Source organism: Phocoena sinus, chromosome 12 (genome assembly GCF_008692025.1).
Source record: "Phocoena sinus isolate mPhoSin1 chromosome 12, mPhoSin1.pri, whole genome shotgun sequence".
Lineage (NCBI taxonomy): Eukaryota > Metazoa > Chordata > Mammalia > Artiodactyla > Phocoenidae > Phocoena > Phocoena sinus.
The window spans coordinates 72,872,217-72,899,536 of record NC_045774.1 but is presented as its reverse complement, the minus strand read 5'-3'; the positions used below and the strand labels follow the sequence as shown (position 1 = coordinate 72,899,536).

The 27,320-nt window shown below is 42.9% G+C and overlaps 2 protein-coding genes across 11 annotated transcripts in view; one reads left to right on the top strand and one right to left on the bottom strand.

Annotated features, from left to right (window-relative positions):
• Positions 1-2,381, top strand: part of DOP1A (DOP1 leucine zipper like protein A) — a 110,698-nt gene extending 108,317 nt beyond the window's left edge. For 3 of the 6 annotated variants that reach the window (XR_004352447.1, XM_032650632.1, XM_032650631.1), the window contains exon 37: positions 1,754-2,381. Coding sequence is in view for 4 of the 6 variants with exons in the window: in XM_032650632.1 (XP_032506523.1) it covers positions 1,754-2,059 (306 nt within the window). In the remaining 2 variants the exon portion in view is untranslated. The remainder of the gene's footprint in view (positions 1-1,753) is intronic. The other 3 variants (XM_032650633.1, XM_032650630.1, XR_004352449.1) reach the window with 2 other exon arrangements.
• PGM3 (phosphoglucomutase 3) lies at positions 7-27,241 on the bottom strand. 5 transcript variants are annotated; one of them, XR_004352452.1, is made up of 16 exons: positions 27,114-27,239; positions 25,227-25,432; positions 23,572-23,756; positions 20,598-20,665; positions 15,107-15,240; positions 14,002-14,197; positions 12,448-12,605; positions 10,777-10,860; positions 8,170-8,268; positions 6,518-6,634; positions 5,279-5,401; positions 4,286-4,459; positions 3,195-3,276; positions 2,515-2,660; positions 1,819-1,966; positions 556-610 (listed from the first exon to the last, which is right to left on the bottom strand). XR_004352452.1 is itself a non-coding variant. In XM_032650634.1 (14 exons), the coding sequence occupies exons 2-14, from the start codon at positions 25,428-25,430 to the stop codon at positions 2,450-2,452; spliced, it is 1,878 nt and encodes a 625-aa protein (XP_032506525.1). In that variant the 5' UTR covers positions 25,431-25,432; positions 27,114-27,241; the 3' UTR covers positions 2,144-2,449. The 5 variants fall into 5 exon arrangements, 3 of the variants coding, with proteins under 3 accessions (XP_032506525.1, XP_032506526.1, XP_032506527.1); XR_004352451.1 differs by having other exon boundaries at positions 7-1,966; XM_032650634.1 differs by lacking the exons at positions 556-610; positions 1,819-1,966 and having other exon boundaries at positions 2,144-2,703; positions 27,114-27,241.
• Between the last annotated feature and the right edge of the window lie 79 nt (positions 27,242-27,320).

Below are 27,320 nucleotides of genomic sequence, written 5' to 3'. Positions count from 1 at the left end.
AAAAGCTGCCACCTCTGGGCCACATCTTGAGACACAAACCCAGGTCTGGATTTCAACAGGACAAGAGAGGTAAACAGGAAGGAAGTCTTTCTTCAAGTGTAGACTGTTGCAGTGAAAGGAGAAACAGTTCATATGGAAACATGTTTGACTTGTTAATTTTATTAGTGAGGAGGTGGCGTAGTTCTGATTAAGAAAAGCAGAAACACTATAAAACAAGTGCACTGTTCTTGGTCAAGAGCTTAGTAAAAGTCCTCTTAAAGGTACATCTTGACAAGAATAGAAACAAAAGGTTACATCATAGCTTCCTTACATTTGAAAGTCAGCTCCGTAGAGGGTTCAAGCGTATTACTCGTCTCCCCTCAGTAAATGCATCTCTGTGGACCCTTTCATGACTACTGAATTGTACTCTGACTCAGGGGACTGACGGTGGAGTGGTCATCAGTCCCAGACCATCATTAAAGCCAGTGTTATTAGGTGAGAGAAAGGAAAGCGGTTTCGTACTGAGAAATAAACTAATAGCTGTTTTTTCTTTTTCCTTTTTATTTTTTTTAAATTTGGCCATAGATAAAGAACTAGATGATCTTTTTTTCTTGTTTGCTCCTGTAGACCTCTGAGAAAGGAAAACAGATTTAAAACAGGATTTTATTTTAAAATAGGCAAACATTTTAAGCACACACAAGAAAATAAGCTGGATTTTGCATCTGTTTTCTCCACTAGGAAACTAGTGATACTAAAATATTAAGTGAACAATGCAAGTTTCTCAGCAACATCTCATCTTAGAAGGCAACTCCATTTGTTAACAAATATGACAGACTATAATTCTGCTTCCTAAGTCCCACTTGATAGTTTCTTCTACCTAGTTGTTTGTCTTCATTATCTTTACTCAGTGTGTTTTCATATCTATGATTCTGCCCCAGTTCAAACACCTTCACTTCTCTCAGAACTTTCTCTAGATAGACCGATGTCTACAGCTGTGTGTGTACAGTTTAGCTGGCTTCTCAAACTAGCTACTTGAAGTACGTAAATTGTCGTGTTAATGCAGTTGACAGGTTTTCACATACATTCTCTTCATCGCCCCATCTTACGAGTGAGGAACTGTTCTGTACTTGCCCAGGACACACACAGTAAGCAAGCGGCAGAGCTAGGGCCCTGACCCTGGCGTTATTCTGACTCCAGGTCCAGCTTTGCTCCCATGTGGTTTAGCACAACACAGAAGCGCATGGCAGGGTCTGTCCTGGGAGTTCCTTTCCTTTCTCTGTGCTGATAGTAATGATTCACTGTGGACTCTGCTGCTGTCTTGTGGCAGGTTTAAGCCATTTGGCCACAAGGTAACTGACTGACTTGCTAGTAGTGAAATGTGTAAGACTCTGTCCCTTCTTTAGTCATTTTGACCTAGTCCTCGGATACATTAGTGGGGATCCAGAAATCTGGGAGCTTTTTGAGTATATGCAAAGCACAACATGAACTTTTGGATTTGACAGTCCCTATGCAAAACTAATTCAGCTAATAACTAAGCTTACTTGTGCATTCAAGTTGGAAAATATTACTACAGTGTTAGACCCTCAATGTACAATTAATAATTGGCACCAGAAGGCCTCAGTTAGAAGCAAACATCTTAGCAAGTCTGGAATGGAGACTTAATGTCATCGCTTGTATTCATTTCTTAACCCTGTTTGCTGATGTTTATATTCTTTTAAGTTTCCTCGCATACTGCATCGTCTGTTGGGAACAGTCGCCTTTTTGTTTTCTGCAGAAAAACCCGGAGGAGGACAACTCAGGGAGAGCGCTGGGCTGGGAGCCGGGGCACTTGCTGCTCACCGTCTGCACGGTGCGCAGCCTTGAGCAGCTCCTGCCATTCTTCAACGTGCTCAGCCAAGTCTTCAACAGCAAAGTCACCAGCCGATGCGCAGGACACTCAGGGAGCCCCGTCCTCTACTCAAACACCTTCCCGAGCAAGGACATGAAGCTGGAAAACCACAAACCATTTTCCAGCAAAGCCAGGCAAAAAATAGAAGAGATGGTAGAAAAAGATTTTCTGGAAGGGGTGATAAAAACTTGAGCGACATAGTGGTTCCATTTAGTTTAAATGTAAATGTAATTATTTAAAACATTGCTCTGAGTTGTAGAGTTTCTTTTTGTTTTCTTTTTTTTTTTTTTTGTATGTAACGAAACACGTTTCAGGTTGTATTTAATTTAAATATTTGTAAATAAGAACGAATGTGACTGTGGCCTGAATCAAGCTTAAATATTACAGGCGCATATTGATTATGGTGCCTAAGAGAGATCTCTATATACATAAATAGTCCATTATGGTCCATTGTTTTACTGTCCTGAGTTGTCTTAAACCTGCCAAATACACACTGCACATTTTTTCTATTGGTTTCAGGCTTTGTTTAATTTAGATTGGTTGGGGATTTTTTTCTTTCCCTTATTAACCCACATTCTAGTATCAGAAAGCCGTCACTTCTCTGTCAGAGGCTTGGTAATGTATTACAACTCGTTTCTCCCACATACCTTCTTCACTAAGAGGAGTAATGAATAATTGAAGCCTGGGCCGCACATCCTTCCTTGTAAGTGTAGCGCGAGCATCTCGACCTCGGGACGGAGTACAGGTGTATACGGCCTCCATAGTCACAACTCTAAATTCCTGGTGATGTTCACTGAAGAGAGGTAAGTCATCTAAGAATTGTTCTGGAGACTCCGCTATGAAAAATTGGTTATATGAAGTCTTCTCCAACCTCCTCGTGTGTATTAACAATGGTGAGTATTAGTACTGCAAAATGACTGAGGTGACGATGACAGAAAAGACATCGTATGGAATTGGTAATAAATAAAGTTTAATTTTCTAGCAGCCTTCATGAATTTTTCCTTGCATATATTATAAAGTTAATGACTGAATCATATACTTAAGCTCCAATAGTTTACATTAGTGTGATTGATATTAGAGGTAAATTTCAGTTTTTAAAAAAAGCTAAATTTTAACAAGTATAAGGGCTTACCTATTTCTAAAGAATGCTTCTGGTAGTGTTTGTTTAAGAAGAATAATCAGATCTAGAAATAATCCAGTAAGGTACAGACTAAACATTTATGATTATGTGTCTGAACCTGTCACAATAATGGCAGTACTATTATTATCCTGTAAAAAGTTTTTAAAAGTCTAGTTTCTAAAAAATATAAAAATTGTCCTCAGAAACCTGGTTGAGGTCTTTCTCCAATCCCTCCAGCCAGCTGAAATACTGCCAAGCTCACTTCATATGCAAGGCTGTCCGCATTTTCCTGCAAATTACATGAAAGGATATTAGATGAGAAAGACACAGCATCTACCAGGTTACTTGCAACTTTAGGGGAGGTAGCTTTCTGATTTTGATTCACTAACAAATATTCAAATGAGAACTTTTTTTCATCTTTCAGTAACGAATTACAAGACCCTCAGATAAATGGAAAACAAGTCACGTTCTTCTAAATCGGGTAAGTTCCTGGTTAACTGATTTTATAAGCTGATTTGATTATCACGCTAAAGCTCTGAATAAATTCAATAGAACCTAGTCCTTAAAGGCAGGAAGGCCACAACCAGCCTGAAGAGTAAGTAACTCTTAAGGCCCCATCCTCATCCACTAGGGATATTTATTCAGTATATTCTGGGGCGGCCTAAGCTTCTGCAGAAAAGCTACTGTATAAGTTAACGGTAAATATCTCCTTCTGAGAGCTATTTACCTAGTCACCCCACTCTAACTGCCTCAGCTGAGCAAACACTTTTAAGTCTTTGACCCTATCAAGAAAACAGAGGCACAGAGCAAGGCTGTCATTTAAAGGAAATCTTTTGAAAAACAAATTGAAAAGTCCAGAGACAAAGATGAATTTCAAGCAGTATGGATGACGGTACCAGTTGATTTAGAAGTGGACTTGAACTAACCAGCTATTTTCATAAAGCAACAGGATGTTTTTTAAATGAAGGAAAAAGGTATAATCCACTTCAGGATGTATATGCTTAATATGTGTCAAACTAAGTATGGTTTAGTACACTAAGTATTAGTTATTCATGCAGCAGTTATAAGAAATATGACACTTTCAGGAAATCTAGAATAAATTATAAGAAAAATATCTGGGGGAAATTCTGTTCAACTGTGTAACTACTACTGATGAAAATAACCTAAAAGGCTCCATGAATCTCACACATTAGAGATTCCAACACCATTAAAATAGTTTTCTCTCCTGCTGCCTGCCCTCCTCCACCTATGTTAGACTCTCACTGCACATTCCTCCAACAGAATTTGTCCCAGCTTACCTGCGAGTCCGCTTCTGCATAGACTCGGACTATGTCTTCGGTACCAGAGGGCCGGACAAAAGCTCGAGAAAGCCTGTACTTCTTCACCAGCTCATTGATGGCCTCCTGGAGTCCTGGAGGTTTAACTGCTTGTCTTTCGGCATCTGTGGTGCTAATAACTTGCCTGTCTGCAACCTAAGCACAAGCATTTCTCATTTGTTACCATATCACACTCCCTTTCACAAGCTTAACCCATTCAACATAATTCCCACCAAAAGATTATGGCCATTTCATGTCAACAGGAACAGGCCCACATTTCAGCTTACTGTACCACAAAGAGTACAGCACTGAGATTTCCACAGACTGTATTACAGTTATTACTAAAATAATGGCCAGTAAGTACTGTATGACTTAGTCATTGATCAAATAATCTTAGGTATTTAAAAAAAGAGGGTCATAAGAATCTCCAGAAAAAACTGATCTGAACAATCGGCAGCCGTTTCTGTGAGCTCTGGCTTCCATATCTCTGTCTTTCAAAAATTCTGTTGGTGAATGTGTAATCTGGTATAAATCTGTATAGAAATCAACCAGCAATTTATCTGAAATGCCTTTAAGAATTCTCTTTCAGCCCACAGATTCTACCTGTCAGCATCTAGCCTCTGGAAGTACTCTGTAAGCCAAGAATAATGCAGAGGAAATATTTACAGCTGACTCAACAGGCTATCCAGGACTCGCTTCAAAATAATATTAGGGACATGGAGGGCACCTGTTGAAATCTGTTCTCTCTACACATGTTATCTTTTAAATTTTTATAATAAAATCTTTTAAAGTGATACATAATATCATTTATACTAACGTTGGAAACCAGATACTACTAAATAACAATGGTTAAGAGCGATTCTGTAATCTTTAAAGATGTGAGAAAATAGTCTTTTCTATGCAATATCTATTTACAGAATGCAATTGTTTTAGTTAATTTTCAGAAAAGAAGTAATTTTAAAATCTCGCTCACACCTTAACTTTGAGCTGTCTGTTTGGAAGATCTGTATAGAGGGCGTCCCACTGCTGTACGGTCAAGCCCTTCAGAGCCAAGATTGCCTCAATCACCAGCATGTCAGAAATAGCATCACCAGTTGCCTGCAAGATGCAGAAGCAGAATACAAGCAGAGCGTGGACATGAATGCCTCTGTCTCAAAACCAATCGTCATGTCCTGGCTGCCCTCCCCACCCCAGCCCCCGCCCCCAATGCAGGTAACTGACGGGGGTAAATACGAACTACAACGAGGGAAAAAGGTATCCATGGAAGACAGCAGTAACGGGTCTACCAAGAATACTGAGACGAGCCTGCCTTTAACCTTCCTGCTCATCTGTGAAGTGTAACGAACTCTTAAGGTTCCAGCACTAACACTGTATGGCTCAGAATTTTGCTTACAACTAGATCCCTCTTGAGATACTACGCCACGATGATGGAAGGCCTCATGCATGGTAAAGTGGAGAAATAGGAGCTTTGGTGGTAAGACACACCTAAAGTTGGGTCCATACTGTGCCACTGAGTCTTCTTCATTTATAAAACAGGAATTAGGGGGCTTCCCTGGTGGCGCAGTGGGTTAGAGTCCGCCTGCCGTTGCAGAGGACACGGGTTCGTGCCCCGGTCTGGGAGGATCCCACATGCCGTGGAGCGGCTGGGCCCGTGAGCCATGGCCGCTGAGCCTGCGCGTCCGGAGCCCGTGCTCCGCAACAGGAGAGACCACAACAGTGAGAGGCCCGCGTACCGCAAAAAAAAAAAAAAACAGGAATTATGGTGACCCCTCTCCCTCTGTTACTGCAAGGATTACACAGTGAGAGGTATGCAAAGTGCCCAATATGCGCAGGACCCTCAAACATTAGTTCTATTGCTTTCCGCTGACCTACACTTTGCGCTTCCATTGCCATATTCTCCACTCCAATCCAATAATCTGACCCACATATGTGCCTTGTCAGAGACTATTTTTCCTGAATTCCCTTGAGAAGGCTGGTTTCAAAACATATGCTTAGATACATTTAGTAGCTGAATCTGTTGGCTCCAGCTATAAGCTACTCATTACTTGAAAATATGAAGCACATAAACACTGTCACTGCATTTCAGTATAAATCTAAATTGTTGCAAGGAAGCCGCCACCACTTCTCCACTCTGATGTTTATACAGCACATTATCCTGTCCACCTTCTGAATGATGTAAAAGTGACCAAGAGCCCGCCACCCCTCAGTTCTGACCTGGTTAAACAAGTCAATCACGTTTTCAAGCATCTTAGCAGCTTTCCTTTTCTTATCTTCTTCTAATTCTTTTGCTAGTTGTTTTATCTTCATTTCAGCAGCTTTACTAAACAGAACCTACAATCAAAGCATAACAAAAGTCAGAAAACACTATCCATGCCCCAGTCTTACGTACGATCCTCCCAACTGAACTGCTTTTGAAACTCTCAATGACTCTGGAGAAACTGAGGGGAAAATGGCAGCCTTAGAATGTATGAAATTAGTATAAAAAACCAAATCAGAACTCAAGATATTACAAGGGGGGGTGGGGGGGGAGTTCCTTTATGGATTATAAAACTGGGTTATCGAAATATAAAGATTACAAATAAAATATCCCATTGGCAAAGGAGAATGCACGTGGCGAGTTTATGATGTTGCCCTCAGCCAGCTGAACCAGTGCTGGGCAACCAGGGTTCCTTAAGCCTTACCTATATTCATTTTACTTTGAAGAAATAACTCACTGCAATTAGTGCAGTTTTCTTGTCCTAAGTTTTTAAGGACATAAACTAAGCAAAAGTAGAAAAGAGGTTCATCTTCTATCTTACGTTACGGCAAACACTGCCACGGATGTTCAGTATAATAAACAAACAGCGTGTTGCTCAGGATCCCCGCCCTTTGGGACTGCCTTGCCTGGCATGATTTTAGTGCCTTCGGAGGCCCAGTACTAAAGAGGAAAAGCCACTTGTGATATACAGAGAAGTCTGCTGGTAAACTAAGATGCACACTGGTCACTTGTTTTGTGGAACCACGGCCATTTCCATTCATTTACCCTCCACCAGGAGACCTGAGCAGATGCGACATACCTTACGGCCTGTGAAGACTAAAAAATATTTACTATCTATCTGTCTATCTGCCCTTCAAAATAATTTACCAACCCCTGCATTAGATCACTGAAGTTATATTTTAATTGCATTTTCTAGGAACTCAGTTTTCTTCTCATATTCATGGCCTCTAGAAGCCAATTTTGAATTAATGAAAATTATTTGACCTAGATAAAATTTTGTTAGCCACTTCAAATCCATTTATGAAATGAGGCTATGTATAAAAAAACATTTAATAAATATTCTGAACGTTATGAATATGCTAAAGACCTATTAATATACGTTAAAATAGTGAACGTTATGATACGCAAATTATATCTCAAACCTTTAAAATTTTCTCTGCTAAGAGCCATAAAAAACTTTATATGCCAATTCTAATTACTTTAAACTCATTTTTAGTTGCTAGTAACTTAACTCTCAACCTTTCCAACACTTTTCAATTCACCACAGCTACTGAACTTTCCTTTTGCCACGTATGGCCAGTTGAAGGAAAATATTTTAAAAGGGATGTACAGACCATCTGGTTGTAGGAAAATTAAGACCTGCCATGTTTCTGAAAAAAACTGTATTATAGGAACAAATCAGCATTATCTCCTCACACTCGAAGATCATTATAACCTAAAAGAGCCATAGTTTCACAGAACATAATAATATATTAACTATATCTTATTCTATCACCATCCCAGTCATTTCAGCAAAGTGGAATATTACCTATTACTACCCAGATACAGAATTCCATCACTGGAGAGAGGTGCCAGCTAAAGCCAGATGCCGCTGCTCACGAGAACTTACCGTGCCGTGCCCGTTGGCTTCAAAATAAACTCCAATGTCAAACTCCTGAGCCTTGTGGTGCAGATGCTTTACGCCAGTTTTAGTACAATAGACAGGTACCTGTAACACACATGTTGAAAGAAACAACAGCAGTTATTCCATCAGCAAATATTCACTGTGTACCTCTCATCCCAGGGAACAAAGCCTCCGGAGCTTAGTCTAGTGAGGAAGACAGCTAAGCAATTGAAATACTAAGTGTAAAGTGTCACTGCGGGGGAGTGGCTGCACTGTAGAAGCACACAGCCAGAGAGAAAAGCAGGGTGAGAGTGAGAGGTCCCTTACAAGATAATGAAAGATCCCAAGTTGGGGAGTGGCACGATACAATTGTTTCTGAAAGCTCCGTGTAGCTACAGTGTGGAGAATGGCTTAGAGCGGGGGGTCTGCAAGCTTTTACTATAAAGAACCAGATAACTAATATTTCAGGCTTTGCAGGCCATGTGGTCTCTGTCACAGTCGCTCGATTCTGCCACTTCAGTGCGAAAGCAGCCACAGACCATACAAAAACAAACGAGCACGGCTGTATTTCAATAACACTAGAAACAGCTGGCCAGCTGGACGTCGCCCACAGGCCACTGTCTGCTAAGCCCTGGCTCAGGTTAGGTGGTTTCTAGGGCTAATCCCAGTAAGAAATCACGGTGGTTGGGACAGCAACAGTGGGTAGCGAAAGCCTTGGATGGATCTGCCAGACAAGCATGGCTGAGGAAAGACGGCAGCGAAACTGCAGAAGAGAGCAAGCTCAAACGAGCCTGGCATTTAACTGGATTCAGGGGACCTCAGGAATGGCTAGTGCTGAAAATATTTAACCCATAAGAGAATGTGTTGAGAAGGAGTAGCTTCTGATGTTGTTTCTTCAACAGGGCATTTTACTATAAGGAAGTTTTGAGACAGAAATTAAGAAAATACTCAAATAACCCTAACACTGAGAATCCCTAGGAAAGGCAGGCAACTGGGCCCCAGCTGGAGTCCCTTGAGTAAGTTTACTGGGCACAATCAGGGCACAAACTAGCAGCCTCCAGATGTGTTTTATTTGGACTACCCACTATTTCTTTTCAATTCTGAATCAGCTGCCAAGACTTAAAAGGCAGGAAATTCACACAACTCAGACTTTCAGCTTCTCCTGAAGACTCTGCCCAGAGGGGGCAGCAGCTGGCCTGGCATACCTTCCTAGTCCTCGCCCGCCTACTGGCTTCGTTCACTGCCCCCATCCAGATCCTAAAGGAACCTGACTTTGTCACTCCTGCTTTAACAACAATAGAGTGGCCACAAAAACTACTAAAATGCAGACATTTGAAAATGGATACACAAATGCTGGAAAATACTACACTAGCCAGGGAAAAAAGAATAAAGGCAAAAAGACCCAACTTCGGCCCCGCAGCCTCTAACTCTTAAAGCAGGTAGCATGGTACAGGACAGTCACCTACCTGGTGGATGCTGGGGAAAAAAATCAGAAACAAAACCTCCCACCAATCCAGAAAACATCTCCACAGAAGAAGAAGACAGGTTTTATTACTGAGTAAGCGTTAAGCCAGACTGTGACGCACATCTCAGGCAATCTGCTAAGAGATGGCGAGACAGGAAGAAATCCCACCCTTTTGCAGAGCTAAAGCTAGCTAGTGATCAAGATCTCTCTTCAACCGAACGTGAGGGAGGCTCCTTTGAGCCTGAATAGGTCCTGTCCTTGGCCGTGTCTGCAGGAGCCCAATTTTATCAGGAATCTTTTGCTAACTCACTTTAGCCAGAATCCCCTTCCCTCAATATCTGACCGAAGTCCCTACCCAGAAGCATCTGATCACCCAGGCCTGCCTTCAGCAAAACTCCTGTTAGGTTGGTTTAGCCAGAATCCCCCCTAGCCGCCCCCGTTCCTCTTCGTACTTTCCCATCCACCAACACCCACCCCCCACCTTATTCCTTGGCTACAAAATCCCCACTTTTCCTTGCTGTGTTAGGAGTTGAGCCCAGTCTCTGTTCCCCGCTACAAAACCCCATGGCGATGTATCTATTGAATAAGCCTACTTCTTAGGAAGACGTCACAGTACCTTCTGTCACACGGAGTTTGTCCTAAATCTACCTGATAAGTGGAGTGGCCACTGGTGTTAGCTAACTGCCCTTCTGCAAAGGAATAATACAACTTCTCATCTCTCTCTGTCAAGAAGATAGGTGTCTGGCTCTAAGTGGTAGCTAGGTGAAACTCTCAGGAGACTGAGGCATGGGATGCTATCTTCCTTGACGTTTATATTTCAAAGAGGTGACTCCAGGCCCTTATGGTAAACACTTCTGAACTGTAAAACTGGCCTATTTCACCTAAAAAGGTTGATATTAATTTCAAAAGGACAGAGAAAAAAGTTTTCTAAAAGAAATACTCTCAGAAAAAAGAGGGAGGAAAGTCTCTTTCCCTTTTTGCATTAGGGACAATTCAACTTTTTCTTATTTTTGATTTCTATTTATCCTTAAGTAGACAACAGCTCAGCTTCGTGCACTTCGACCTATTTATTTTTGTGAGGGCATTATTTTCCTCACAGTAGAAGATAATGATGAGGAAGCTACCAGAAAATGGAAATGTTTCGATACCTTCATAACTTCTTCCAGGTAGCGTGTTGAACTTCCATTGGCATATGCAGTTTGTACGACACCAAGACTCAAACTGTCTCCAATCTAGACAAAAACAAGGACAAATTACCTTGCCATCAAAAGTAAAGACCCTACAAAAGCAAACCTTTAATCAGAGTTCTAAAGGATGACAAAATTATCAGCCAGTTCAGCTGTGCCTTAGTTTTATGCAATAAACAACTCACCAAAAATTTACATGTATGCCAGAAAAAAAGATAAAAATACTTTTGAGCATTATTTAAAGCAACTGTACAAGGAATCCTTGTGTTTTTTTTTTAAAATCACCTGATTTCGTTTCTGTTACTCCACGGTTTGTATCAGGATTCACCCTTAGTGCTGTATATTCTGCGGGCTTGGACAAATGTATAAGGACACGTCTCCCTCTTTACAGTATCATATAGAGTGTTTTCAGCCCTAAAAAGCCTCGTGCTCCACCTACTCATCCCTCAACACCCACTTCCCCCCAGCCCCTTGCAACCACTGATCTTTTAACTGTCTCCTCGGTCTCTGTGGGATTTTTTTGCAGAATATCATATAGTTGGACTCATACTAAAATACACAGCCTTCTCAGATTGGCTTCCTTCACTTAGTAACATGCGTTCAAATTTCCTCCACGTCTTTTCATGGCTTGATACATCTTTTTTTCTTTCTTTTTTCCTTCACTGCTGAATAATATTCCATTGTCTGGATGGACCACAGTTTATTCGCCTATGAAGGACATCTTGTTTGTTAAGGAATCCTTTTCAAAGAAACCTGTGGTTTCTTGATCTTTTTCTCTTTCGTTTTTAATAAAAGTATACACTGAATTCCTAAAGTACACATTTTCCCGATTGTGATAATTATCATTACATTTTATACTTGCAGCTAACCTGAGATTTCCAAAAGAGCATAACAAAATAAATCTCACGTTACTAAGCTTATCATAATCGTAGTAAATAAATCCCTCAGAGGAGGAGATTTTCTATTTAAACTTGAGGCTCTGGGGAATGATGTTCGTGGAACCCTCATTAAAATATCAGTTATGAAGAAACCAAAACTTCGTAAAGCTGCAGATCATGAAACTTTTTGCCAGTGTGAAAAAGAAAAGACTGCGCTTCCCTGGTGGCGCAGTGGTTAAGAATCTGCCTGCCAATGCAGGGGACACGGGTTCGAGCCCTGGTCCGGGAAGATCCCACATGCCTCGGAGCAACTAAACCCACGTGCCACAACTACTGAACCTGCGCTCTAGAGCCCTGGAGCCACAACTACTGAGCCCGTGTGCCACAACTACTGAAGCCCGCGCGCCTAGAGCCTGTGCTCTGCACGCAACGAGAAGCCACCGCAATGAGAAGCCTGCGCACCACAACAAAGAGTAGCCCCCGCTCGCCGCAACTAGAGAAAGCCTGCGTGCAGCAACAAAGACCCAATGCAGCCAAAATAAATAAATAAAATAAATTTTTTTTAAAAAAGAAAAGACTACTCTCTTCAGGTTCCAAACCAGAGCCCCAGTGTTGAAATGACTGGAATGACCACTTCTCTGTGTTTTCTGGCCACTTCCCACGATCATGCCTCAGACATTCAAATGACTGCCTGATACCGAACAACCTCCCCAGTGAGTCTTGCTTGAAAGGGCAGTCCGTCCCCGCACCATACCTCCAGCAGGGGTTCCTTAAGGAAACTGCTGATGAGTGCTGCTATCTTGTCTCCATCCACGAGATGAAACTGACCGTCTGCATCATGGTAGTAGTAAACTATTCTGTCTGCATCTCCATCGAAGGAACAGCATCTTTCATGGGACTTCATTTCGATTCCTGCCACACAGAATAATTCAAAATGAATAATTCAAATTAACTGAATAATTCAAATTTCTTCAAATAAAGGGGGATAAAACTCAGTGTAAAAAGTTTTTGGTTTTTCTCTCACACCAGTTACAAGGGAAAATTCTTTTGGTTAAGTACTGATCATAAGTGACCTTCTGTGTTACATGGAAGCATGTCCACTATGACTTTTCAAGAGGCGTTTAAAATTATCCTTCCAGGGCTTAAGCAGAATTAAACATGTGCTAGGCAAATAGAGCCTGTCCTCAAGATTTACAAAAATCAATTGAACAAAGTTTCTCCCAATTTGTAAACTGAAGCCCAGCTGAAAGGAATAAATGTCTTTATAACTGCAGATAAAGAACCATTACTATCCTTACATGATCAAGCAGAGGGTACAAGCAAATATAAATAATTGGAGTGTTTTGTCATTGAGGAGAATCCTGATCATTTCTCCTGTCTGAAGCGCTACATAAACATATGTAATTGTTCCTGTACCTGAATGGAGATAATAGCTTCAAAATCAAGGGAAGAGGATTCATTTAAATGGAAAGAAAACAACATAAAAATAATTATCCTTCCAAACGAAAACCAATGTCGTAAGCTTTAAATAGTACACAGGTTTACTGTATACAGGGCAAACTTTCACAGCTAAGTGAAAAGAGCATTCAAAATCTATCTAAGCTGAAACCCGATGTGATACTAAAATAAAATTCCATTTTACAAGCCAGAGGTCTGGCAATACAGATTCCCACACAGTGTTTTCAGAGCTACACGTACTGAATTGAATGCAATTTCCCTAGCACCACAATGTCCTTTCTCATATAAAAAATAACCGGCAGTAGATGAGGTATGTGCTTGAATCCTGAAAAAAGTGATTTTTATTTGTTAACACCATTAATAACAAGAAACACTGGTCATTAAGAGCAAAGGATAACCTGTGAGAGACCAATGGCTTGTGTAACTTGTGTAAAGTTACTGAAACCTCAACAGCTGTGTCACATCAAATCTTAGACAATGTGGCTGTTCCTTTGCCATGACAGCAGCGGATGGACAAACCCACCCCAGACCTACAGAGACTGAAACCCTCGGACAGAGCCCAGGAATCTGTGTGCGGGCCAGCCCTCCAGGTGATTCTGATGCCTGCTAAAGCTTGAGAGCGCTGCTCTAGAATCCCACCTTGATTTTGCTTTCTCCACCAGATTTCCTGCGCCCCATGAGGAGTGCTGTGACGCGCAGGCAGAGAGCAGCCTGTGCTCCATGTGGTACCAAACAGCGGGAAGAGGCCCAGATGTGTGTAACGGCGGCAGGGCCAGGACCAGCTCACCTGGCCAGCTCTGTTTGTGAGACTGGTTTCAGGGAGAGCGCGAAAAACACATCTTTCACATACCCTGAGGAGGTTTCTGATGACTTTTCACAAAGTCAGCCCCACATAAATGATTGAGCTTCCCTTTGGTCCCATCGTTAAACAGCTGCACTGACAGCCCCTGGGAGAAGTAGTGTTTCATTTCTCTCAGCTTCAGGGCCCCTATGCCGTTCGCACAGTCAACCTTAAGTGTTCTTTGGTCATCTCCACTGCAGGAGGCCTGAAAAGGAAAAGACATATGCAAGAAAAATTTCAAGTTGTAACAGTGAAGCATGGCATATACATGTATATATAAACATCTTCCATTATTTCAGTTATAACTCGTCTGTTTTAACCCAGGAAACAAAAGGGTACACACATTCAGATGAAAAGTGTAAAACACCGAAGTAAAATGTTAAAACACCTTTTTTCAGACACAGACACTGGAACAGTTGCATTGACTGAATAAATGATGGAAATGAAGCTTTACTGGAATTTAGCCTCCATTAAGCAAGGTCTCTTACAATATTATAGTCTGTATTACACGGCAGGCATTCAAATATGGGCCTGAGTACACAGATGAGTGAGCAGTCGTAACATCCATCCTTCTCTTCAGAGCATATTACACCACCAGGCTTTTTTCCTGTCAGTCTCCTCTCCTACCCATCTCACCCCAGAATGTAAGTTCTATGAGAGCAAAGGCTTGGTTTTGTTTAACTACGCCTGACAATGACATACATCGATATTTGCCAATCAAATGAATTACACCCCTCAAATCTTGTTCAGGTTTAGGAAGCTAATTCACCTCGAAGAAAGGCTTTCTCAACAGTAGGTGCCTCAAGTATGACGCCAACAGCACCTACAGTAACTCTAAGACCAAATTCCTCTGAATGAACACAACGATAACCGCAAGTACACCACTCTTCTCCCCCGGTGAGCTCAGAACATATTACATGCCTTGCCGAGTAAATGCCAACAGAGTTAGCAGGATACAAGGCCCAGACCTTGCAGAGCCCTAAAAAGAAAAAGGAGACACGCCACATTTTTGGAAGAGGAGGAGGGGTAACAAATATCTAATTAAAATAAATTGTTCAACTGATGTTATTTTGGTCATCTTCTTAAGCTCTAACCACATTCAAGAGATTTTCACCTGTTTCGTAAGTTCCACAAAGGCTGCAGAGAGTTTCTGGTAGTAACCTTCTATGGTTGCTTTTCCATACTGGCCACTGGTGTTTCGACAGTACACCATGTAGTGCAGTTGGGGCGTCGTCAACAAGCCATAATCTGCCACAGAAATACAAAAAGCAATTTACCACATTCCTTAAGAAAGAAGAAAAGTTTAGGACTCATACTGTGTGAATTTCAGGGTGACAAATCCTCTTCAAAAAAAGACACCTCGGGCTTCCCTGGTGGCGCAGTGGTTGGGAGTCCGCCTGCCGATGCAGGGGACACGGGTTCGTGCCCCGGTCCGGGAAGATCCTACATGCCGCGGAGCGGCTGGGCCCGTGAGCCATGGCCGCTGAGCCTGCGTGTCCGGAGCCTGTGCTCCGCAACGGGAGAGGCCACAACAGTAAGAGGCCTGCATACTGCAAAGAAAAAAAAAAAAAGAAGCCCAAGTGACTGGCATCTCAAGGGGGGAGGGGCAAGGCTTGTGGCACTGAGCCTTTAACCTGTGGGATGTGACCCTAATTCCAGGTAGATAGTGTCAGAATTAATTGGTGGTGGAAAAGGCACACACTGGACACACACTTGGTTCTAAAAAAAATATGAACTACTACTGATAGCAAAAACCAATCATTCAGTATAGACGGGTAGCAGTATAAAAATACAGCAACGTAGAAAAGTAATAACTGAGTTCTATTTCCAGTAACATTACGAACTATGTAATTCAGATGAACCCTCCTCCCGAAGAAAACCAAAAATGCTGAATAAGAGAAAAATCTCTTTTTAAAAAGAATTACAGTACCAACATTACAAAGGAATTAGGCCAAAATTTACATGAAGAGAGAACTCCAGGATGTGAGCTAAGGGAAGCCAGTTTTGCTGAGGACATTCCTCTAAATAAGAAGTTGAGCAATGGTTCCCAGTGCAAACAGTCCATGCTGGTCTAAGATGTGCAACTGGGGGAACAGGCTCTCATGAGGCTGAAGCCCCAAAGGACTATTCTTCAAACCATAATTCGAAAAGATACAAGCACTCCAATGTTCACTGCAGCACTATTTACAGTAGCCAAGACATGGAAGCAACCTAAATGTCCATCGACAGATGAAAGGATAAAGAAGATGTGGCACACATATACAATGGAATATTACTCAGCCATAAAAAAGAATAAAACAATGCCATTTGCAGCAAAGTGGATGGACCTGGAGATTATCATACTAAATGATTAAGTCAGACAGAGAAAAACAAATATCATATGATATCTCTTACATGTGGAATCTAAAACAAAAAAAAACAAATGAACTTATTTACAAAACAGAATAGACTCACAGACTTAGAAAATAAACTTATGGTTACCAAAGGGGAAACGTGGTGGGGAGGGGTAAATTAGGAGTTTGGGATTAACATACACATACTATTCAATACTATATATAAAGCAGATAATCAAAAAGGACCTACTGTATAGCACAGGGAACTCTACTCAATATTCTGTAATAACCTACGTGGGAAAAGAATCTGAAAAAGAATAGATATATGTATACGTGTAACTGAATAACTTTGCTGCGTACCTGAAACTAACACAACATTGTAAATCAATCATACTCCAATAAAAAATAAAAAATTAAAAAAAAAAAAAGGACTACTCGTCGGTGCAAGAGTGGGTTAGAAGTGAATCAGCCCCCAGGGCCTACTCCCCGGAAAGCTGTCTTGGCACCGAGCAGAGCAGAGTGGGAAGCCCACCCCGAAGAGCTGTCACCACAAGCACAGGCCTCCCACAGACACCCAGTTCAAATTCACGTAAACACGGATCAGAAGAGCCCTGGCATCAAAGAACCTTGTCACCCACCAGCCAGGTAGTACCCCCAGGCCCCAGCAGAAGCAAACACTAAACTCAGCCAGGGAAATACACCTTTATCATAAACCTCCAAAATGTCCCAGAAATAATTTTCCCAGAAAACAGCTTACAGTCAAAAATAGCTAAACACACAAGAAAGGCACCACAAGCAAGAAGCAAGAGAAACAGCAAAAGTGGACCAGGATCCAATCAATATTCCGTGACAAAATCCCTCAATGGTCTTCAGAGTCAAGCACAAGAGTTTGGACTGGAAGCAGAAAGTCACTTTAAGCTCTTGAGCCCTGCAGTTATGTAACAGAAACGGTATTTTGTGAAGGCAACTTTGGCTCTGGTATAAGGATTAGGTGAGAGGAGGTGGGAAAGCTCAAAAAAAGTGAGTAAGAGCTTAGACTAGCTTAATGGAAGTGTGTAAGGAGAGAAAAACCATATTCCAAAGATACATACTGAAGGACAAAACAAAAGGATTTTGTGACCGATATCAAAATTACCAAATAAACATTTACTAAATGACTATTATAGACAGTTACTCAGTAAAAAGCATCACCATCTATTCCACGGAACAACCCAGAAACCTAGAAGCCATTCTTCAAGCTCTAGCCTCATCACGTATCACAAAATCCTCTGAATTCATTACTAATTCCACCTTTTTCCATTTCTCTCACTAGCATCAGTCTTGCACGAACTACTGCACAGTCCCCCCTCTCCCCCCTGCCCCCTCCCTCCTCCTTCTCTCGCTTCCCCCCTCGCTCTCTCCCCTGTCCCCTCCCTCCTCCTCTCTTCCCCCTCCCTCTCCTCCCCCCTCCATCCTTCTCTCCCTTTCCCCCTCCCTCCCTCTCTCCCCCCTCTCCCTCCTCCATCTCTCTCCCCCCTCTCTCCTCCCCCCTCCATCCTTCTCTCCCCCCTCCCACTCCCTCCCTCTCCCTCCTCCTTCTCTCTCCCCCCTCCCTCTCTCCCACTCCCTCCCTCTCCTCCCTCCTTCTCTCTCCCCCCGCTTCCCCATCCTTCTCTCCCTCTCCTCCACCCCCCCTTTCTCCCCTCCCTCCCTCTCTCCCTCCCTCCCTCTCTCTCCCCTCCCTCCCTCTCTCTCCCCCCTGCCTCTCTCTCTCTCCCCCTGTCCCCCCACAACAGCCAAAGGGACTTAAAGTGAAAATGTGATCCTATTCTCTGGCATAAAGCCCTTCAACAGAGTCCCACTGCATTTGGAGTAAAGCCCCAATTCTCACCACGACCTGTAAGGCTTGGAATGACTTGGCCCCTGCTTACCTCCCTCACCCTATCTTCTACTAGCTTCCCCCAGTCTCTCTGTGCTGCAGTCACATTAACCATCTTTCATTTCCTGAAATACACTAAGTTGAAGAGAGAAATGAGCAAAAGGTTTAAAGAAAAGGAAAAAAAAATCACTCTCAAATTTTTCTAGATTAAAACCCTAGAAAAGTGATGGTTCTAGAGATAGAATGACAGTACTGGAAAGTTCAACCACTCTGGGGATGACAGAAAGAACACAGTTTGGGACAGGGTGAGACATCACTCAGACCAATGCTTTCACACCTCAGGCCAAGCCTGTCAACAGGTCATGGAATCTACTTAGCAGACCCAGCCGTCATTTCTGCATTTTTTTAACAAAACAGATGAACACATGTCATTGAGTATGGGTAAGTACGGTTCACTGAAACTTTCATTTCAGTCATACACACAAGCACACTAGACACATGTCATGATACAAAATCGGTTTCTTACTGTAGGTTGTGATACGTACGCAGTGTAACAGACTCCTGGAGGGCTGTATGTAGCCGGTAGTCAAAAATGGCAGATGAACTGATGAGCAAATGAATAAAAGAATATACGCAGCTGGAGCTATGGCAGTAAAGATACTCATTCAGAAATGAGGCAGAATGAAAGCGAGAAGTGAGGAATGCCACATTCGGAGAGACAGAAGAGGAGCCCGTGGACAAGACCAACACGCAACAGTGGCCAAGGAAGTAGAAGGGAAAGAAAGGGAGAGGTCACAGTGTGGACTGTTGATGTTATTTCAGGTGATGTCTCTTCACAGACATCAACTGAAATAAAAACTTTAAAATATAAATTCTGAGAGTTATTCTTAGATCACAGATCCCTTTGAGTATCTGACAAAAGCTATGACTCCTCTCCCTAGAAAAGCGTATGTGCAGGTAACACAGCACGCTGTATCCAGAGGCCCACAGGATCCCTGCAGCTTAACCAAACACGCCCCGGAAAGCCCAGGCCCCAGCTGAATTCCCGCTTTATATAACAGATGAGTGTTGGGGGAGACATTTCCCTGCAGAGGCAAGGATGGAGACTCACCAGCAGTAGGCTTAGTAATGACCAGAAGAGCAAACAGAGAAGCAAACCAGGTGAGTCCTGGAAGAGGCCAGGTTAACTGGGAATGAGGGAACACACAGGAGGTTGAGGGGATCAAGAGAAGGTATTTTAAACGAGAGAGATCTGACATCAGGAAAATTCACCTCCAAGCACAGTGGAGTCACTGCATTCACATGGTACACAACCAACATGAGAAGAAGATTCCAGCCTGTCTTGTTGCATTTAATTCTTCTTCAGTTGATACAATAGGAAAAACCACCTGTCAGAACTTCAAATCATGATTACAAGTAGGTCAAAGATATTTTCCATCGTTATTTGACCTGTTAACAGCTGACTCCACACATGATCAGCTATTCGGGAATACCCGACATTGACAAAAACTCCCCAGAGTGAACACCTTCAAGTTACCTCAGGGCTTTTTTTTTTTTTTTGGTAAACATTTTTAAAAATTTATTTACTTGGGCTTCCTTGGTGGCGCAGTGGTTGAGAGTCCGCCTGCCGATGCAGGGGACATAGGTTCGTGCCCCGGTCCGGGAAGATCCCACATGCCGCGGAGTGGCTGGGCCCGTAAGCCATGGCCGCTGAGCCTGCACGTCCGGAGCCTGTGCTCCGCAACGGGAGAGGCTACAACAGTGAGAGGCCCGCATACCACAAAAAAAAAAAAATTTACTTATTTTTGGCTGTGTTGGGTCTTTATTGCTGCGTGGGGGCTTTCTCTCATCGTGGCGAGCAGGGGCTACTCTTGGTTGCAGTGTGCAGGCTTCTCATTGCGGTGGCTTCTCTCATTGCGGAGCATGGGCTCTAGGCATGTGGGCTTCAGTAGCTGTGGCACATAGGCTCAGCAGTTGTGGCTCATGGGCTCTAGAGCTCAGGCTCAGCAGTTGTGGCACACGGGCTTAGTTGCTCCATGGCACGTGGGATCCTCCTGGACCAGGGCTTGAACCCACGTCCCCTGCATTGGCAGGCAGATTCTTAACCACTGTACCACCAGGGAAGTCCCCCCAGGGGTTTTTATATCAGGAAATTCAGGATTATAAAGGAAGTTGTCTAAGATCAGCCTTGCCTACATATTATCTCCTACAGGTAAAATGTAATATGCAAGCCCAGAAAATTTTTTTAAACTTTTTTTAACTTAAAAAGCTAGTAGTTTATATCTAGGAGTCCATTTTTTTAAACTTTGTTTATCTGTAGTTTCAAACTTCTATAAATTAAATATATATTTATTTTGTGATTTTTTTATAAAACTTTTTAAAAGATTAATTTACAAGTCAGGATAAATACATACCATGGAATTGACCTCCTAAAACAGTCACACCGTCTATTACAGACTGTGAAAGTTTCTCACTGCTGGGCCTAGGAAAGAAAAGGAAGAAAATATTACATCCCATCCCAAGACCAACTGAGCTGCTAGTTCTAAAAGCAAATGCAGAAATTCTGTGCTACCAGTTTCAGAATAACAACTCCATTGTATTTGAACTAAATGAAACCCGCCAAGCCTGAAAACTCTGAAAATACGGGTGAAGTCTAAGCATTTTCCATTAGCCTTTCACAATATATTTCTTGGAAAGAGTTTGGCTTTTAAATGCATTTAGGAAAGATATAAAGGATACACTAATTAACCTACCTAAATACCTTTTCAACTTTGACTGTAACAATACATACACTGCCTGAGAACAGTAATAATAAATATTGAAACCACAGAGCGTGCATAACCCAGGGCTGGGTATTAAACCACCAAGGGTATAGAATCTAGTTTTCATTTTAAAAAGTCAGAATAAATTATTTTTCTATCTATCTGAAAATAAGATATGTAAGATATATAACTGCCTTGTAGAAAAAGATGTTCTGTATCATTTAAACCAGGTAATAGACAAGAGGCAAATACTGGGTTGGCCAAAAAGTGCCTTCGGTTTTTAAGTAAAAATAAAAGACACATTTTTCATTTACACCAAGAACTTTATTGAACAACATAATCACCCTTTTGTTCCACTACCTTCTGCCATTTTTCAGGCAACTTCATAATTCCATCTTCCCAAAACTTTTTATCTTTTTGAGCAAAGAACTGTTTTAGGTACCTTTTACAGTCTTCGAAGGAACTGAAATTTTTTCCATTAACACAATCTTGTAAAGACCGAAATAAATGGAAATCCGAAGGTGCAATGTCTGGTGAATACGGCGGATGAATTAGAACTTCCCAGCCAAACTGTAACAGGTTTTGCCTGGTCATCAAAAGAGACATGCGGCCTTGCGGTATCCTGATGGAAGATTATGCATTTTCTCTCGACTAATTCCAGACGCTTTTCATCGAGTGGCTCTTTCAGTTGGTCTAAATGGCAGCAGTACTTGTTGGAATTAATCATTTGGTTTTCTGGAAGAAGCTCATAATAGAGGACTCCCTTCCAATCCCACCCTATACACAACGTCACCTTCTTTGGATAAAGACGGGCCTTTGGTGTGGCTGGTGGTGGTTCATTTAGTTTGCCCATGATCTCTTCTGTTCCACATTGTTGTACAGTATCCACTTTTCATCGCCCGTCACAATTTGTCTTAAAAACTGAACGTTTTCGTTACGTTCATGTAGTGAATCACATGCGGAAATACCGTCAAGAAGGTTTTTTTCGTTTAGCTTACGTGGAACCCAAACCTCAAAGCAATTTACATAACCAAGCTGGTGCCAATGATTTTCAACACTTGATTTGGATATTTTGAGTATGTCGGCTATCTCCCGCATGGTATACCATTCATTGTTCTCAATTAATGTCTCAATTTGATAACTATCAGCTTCAACTGGTCTACCCGACCGTGGAGCATCGTCCAGAGAGAAATCTCCAACACGAAACTTTGCAAGCCACTTCTGACAGGTTCGATCAGTCACAGCACCTTCTCCACATACTGCACAAATCTTTTCTGCGTTTCGGTTGCGTTTTTACCTTTCTTGAAATAATAAAGCATAATATGCCGAAAATGTTGTTTTTCTTCCATCTTCAATATTAAAATGGCTATACAAAAATTCACCAATTTTGATGTCTGTTTTTAACTGCACGCTGATATGACAGCTGTCACATACAATCTAACAAAACTGTTTCGAATGACATTAAAGACAACTAAGAGCTACTAGAGCCATCATACGGAAAAAAATGAACGAACCTTTTGGCCAACCCAATACACATGCAAGACTTTACTGTGAGATAATAATTTGCTACAGAACATAAGTCACTTGGCTATTCTGTTACCTATAAATCTACAAACAATGGTATTTGGAAGTCCCTCTGGTAACACACAAAGGGTAAAACACCAGTCTAGGCCATTCAGAGCCGGAGTAGAAATTTCCTTTAGAAAGAATCTCTGGCTAAAACCAGATCTTATGCAAAAGAGAATGCTTCTGTTTCAAATTAATTTTTTTTTTTTTTTATTTTTTTTTTTTTTTTTTTTTTTTTTTTGGCGTTACGTGGGCCCCTCACTGCTGTGGCCTCTCCCGTCGCGGAGCACCGGCTCCGGACGCGCAGGCTCAGCGGCCACGGCTCACGGGCCCAGCCGCTCCGCGGCATGTGGGATCCTCCCGGACCGGGGCACGAACCCGTGTCCCCTGCATTGGCAGGCGGACTCTCAACCACTGCGCCACCAGGGAAGCCCCAAAGTACACTTTTAATCTAACATTTTACAATAACACCTTTTTGAAAAGGAAGGTAAGAGCTGCCAAACGTGACAAATGCGTAGAAATACTATAGATGGTTAATGCTTTCCAATGAACTCCAGCAAGGGAAAAATGACCTATGAACCAACAATATCACAGGTTATAAAGTAAACCTCTAAAAATAATGACTTACAATCACAAGTTCTTACTCTATGGGGGAAAAACCTAAACCCGCAGAAGTAAAGGGATGGGAGACATTTGCTACGTGCTTCTCTTGTGCCAGGAAACAGGTGTGTTGCACGTATTACTTCATGTAATCCTCAGGAAGGACTGCATGATGTAGGCTTATCATCAACACTGTACAGGTGAGTAAAGGTAAGCTCCAAAAGGTTAAGGGACCTACTCAACCCGTACAGTAAGTGTGAGAGTTGGGGCTCAGACTCCAAAGCCCAAGCTGCAGTAGTGACTGAGCTCCTACATCCTACTGAAAAGACCAGGACGTGGAGAAGCCTCTCAGGGCAGTTCCACTTTCCTCGACTTTTTTGATTTGTCCTGGGCGCTAAAACAGACGCAACCATCTATGTGGTGTTCCCAAGCAGCTTTCACCAGCAGCTCTGATGGTCACCTGGTATCTCTACCAATCACCACGAAGGCATCTTGGTGCAGATTCACAGCTGCTTTCTCGCCGATGTCCACCAGCACTCTCGGCAAATCTTGTTCCTCAGCGTTGGCCAAACAGGTAGCATGGTCCTCCCAGGACGGTGCCAACATTTCACCCAAAGGATCAACCAATTTTACACCATTGTCTTCCTTGAAAGAAAAACAAATAATAAGCCATCCGTGCAGTTGTGAGGGTGAGGTGAGGAAGTAAACCCAAGCTGCTTTTCCCCCAACAAAAGACAGTGCTGGCCGGGCAGTTTCACTGGTGACCACTACTGAAGGCCAGGCGCTGGACCAGGTGTTGTACATACATCACCTCAGTAAATCCTCACAACACACGTTATCTGTCTAACTAATAATCCGATGGTTAGTCCAATCTTACTTTGAGAAAACTGAGATTCAGAGCAAGTACTCTGCTTATGTTCATACAGCGAGTGTCAGTTCTGATATTAAAACATCAAGTCCATCTGACTCTTAAAGCCAACAGCCACCGTGCCACACTAGCTGTTTGAAAAGGCTGTCATCTGAGCATTCGCCACCAATTAACTGACGAGGCACAACCGCAGCAGACCCAGGACCCCTGGAGATCCTTCTCACTATGGCTGGACTCAAAGAACACACTGGCCAGCGTGTCAACCAGTGGGTGGTACAGAAGCTGAAAACTGACGCCTAATTCTGGTCTGCTCAAATTTCTGGAAAGAAAAAAAGTGTAGTTCAGAGTGAATGTCAAAGGAAGGAAATAGCTCAGAATTGTTTTAAGCAGTGCTTCTGAAATAACAATAAATGTGGGGTTCTGTCTACAAATCATTAAGCAATTAAGGTGATTTAGCCATTCAGACACTTACACCTTCAGAGTGATCCGCATTTAGAAGCTGAATAAGCAACACCCTCTTGTTTTGGGGTGGGAAGGGAGGAGGTTACAATCCTTCACTAACCCACAGAGCTTTAACTTGCTGCTGATTTAGCTACAAAGGCAAAAGTCTCATGTCCTAGCAACCAAAGAGAAGCATATTATTTAAGCCACGTATCAGTTATAGGCCAGTACAGAATATGATGGTTAAATTGTCTCAAAAGGAATACTTTAGAAACTTAATTGTCATAAACACTAGACCCATCAGGCCTCATCAGTATTCTGCCCAGGGCTCACCTTTGGATCCCTGGAGCCACGTGTTTGGCTGTTCACTCAGAACGGGAAACTATTCCCTAGCTAGAGAAAAGCTGTGTGAAAACTTTCAAACTGTGCTAAGTCTTTTCACGTGTTTTCCTTCTCCCCTCCCCCAGCTTGCCTCCAATCTCTTTAATCTCTGCTAAATTAACAGAGGAAACACTTTATTACTGATGCTGTCTCAATACAACCAACTTGGAAGGACATTCTGTCACTTCTCAATGTGGACACACTCCAAAAAATGACCATCTCCTTTCACTCTCTCCACACCCTTTAAAGAGTCATGAGCTAAATGAACACTTGTTAAGAAAAGAGTTGTTTTAAAAGTAAAGGCATATAGCAATGAGAAGGCACACTCCTAGAATTAGAATTTGTGCTTCGGGTCAAAGTGCTCAGAAACTAAGGTTTGGTCTTGCAAATAAACATTTGCTTTATCAGAGCACTAAACGCATTACCTCAGGATTGTGTGATGCTGTTACCATGACTCCTATAGTAGATTTGGTCTGTTTTGACCTCAGGACAGCTAACAATCCCATTCGAAACATGACATGATCAAGGTGTTCTGCTTTCGTTCGAAATCCAGCAGTCCCATATTGAAGAGTGAGTCCATCAGGCTTGGCATGTAATGCTGACTGCTTTGTAACAGCATCTAAATCCATGTCTACAAAATTAAGGAATATTTTTCGGGCATAAGAAATCTTTCAAGGACCATCTGGTTCAAAAACTGCCATCCCAAACTAATAGATCTGCCTCATTCTGAACCTCCCCCCAAAATCCTATGTTTGAGAGCGGAAAAAAATGGTAGAATAAGTCCCGGAGGTTAGCATTAACTGTACTGTTCACTTCAGGACAGAAATGAGACTGTCCCCAACAATTCCTGGACCCAAGGCAAACTTAAAATGGTCCATTCCCAACTAAAATGAAGATTCTACACCTAGATTGAGAGAATCCTACAAGGGACCGTATCATTTTACAAATGGGAACACTTAATTCTGGGTATCAGTTAAACAACCTAAATTTTACATGGAAAGCTGCTGACAGACTGAGGCCGAAGGTCACATTCTCCAGTGGACTGGGGCTGCATATACAAAATATCTGGGAAATCTGTGCAGGTCTTCTGCTATTCCTCCCAGACTACAGAGACCTATTCCCAAAGGAAAAGCAAAGGGCAAAAGCCTCCTCTCCAAGACTGCCCAGACCTCCCAATACACCTTGCAGTGGATTTTTGTATTTTCGTAAGGGAGGCTCAGGACACCCTTCTAAATTAAGCTCGGAAACTAGCAACATCTTCCTTTTACCTTTCATTTAAAAAATCAAACATCAGCCCTTAGCCCGCTAGTACTTCCTTCTCTGGGATACTCTAACTTTAAGTGGAACTTGGGGCTTCCAACTCTCGTTTTCTTTTATTGTCCTTCACTGCGTCAATGAACAAAAGTTAAATGTTTCCTTTTGCCCAGTTGGAAAAAGCTGGCATCCAGGACGCTAATTTAGATTGGCCTAGAGCGATCAAATCTAGTTCACCTGTATGAAGACGTTTTATTAAAAAGTGACCAGTCGTCAATGCATCTTGATTATTTCTAAGGGCGTAAACGAGCTGTTACGTCCAAAAGTCTTTAAAAAAAAAAAAAAGTCAAAAAAATAAAGAAATAGTCAAGGTAAAATGTTTCCACCCTTTCATGCGTTCTAGGTCCTAAAACTACTTTCAACGAGTATGTGAGCGGCTTTTTTTTTTTTTTTTTTTTTTTTTTTTTGCGGTACGCAGGCCTCTCACTGTTGTGGCCTCTCCCGTTGTGGAGCACAGGCTCCGGACGCGCAGGCTCAGCGGCCATGGCTCACGGGCCCAGCCGCATCCGCGGCATGTGGGATCTTCCCGGACCGGGGCACGAACCCGTGTCCCCTGCATCGGCAGGCGGACTCTCAACCACTGCGCCACCAGGGAAGCCCTGTGAGCGGCTTTTATTGAAAGTATTCTCAAGTCCAAACTGTCCACTCTAAAAAAGCTAAGAAAGGCCCCCTTCCCTCCAGTCTTTAGCACCTGGTTAGTTCCCCTCTCCTCCCAGCCCCCGAATCGCCCCACGTTTCCTGGCACCCAGCCCTGAGGTCCCCACCTAGGTGATGGACGAGACCCCTTTCCCAGCTCGAGACCCTCGGGCCCGCGCCCCTAGTCCGCTCCCGATCCGCAGTGGCGAGTAGGTGTGTCCCGCGCGGCCCGCGAGTCAGTCCGCTAGCCGGCCCGCTAGCCTGGCGGTCGGCCGAACCCCTGCGGGCCGGAAGGCCCCCTTCTCGCCGCCAAGCCTCGGGACCCCGCTCACCTCTGCCGGGAGACAACCCCCCCCACTCACCTCTACAGCGCGGACCACCTTCCTCGCGGCGGCGGGGGGAACCAGACTAGACGAGAACCAGACTAGAGAGATCGGCGTCCGCAAACGTGGCCCTGCGTGGCTTCCGGCCCGTTGTCCCGCCCCTCAGCCAATCACAGCGCGGGAAGAGTCCGCGGGCCAGGCCCCGCCTCCTTGCCGGTTAACGCGCGGCTCGCGCCTGCGGAACTG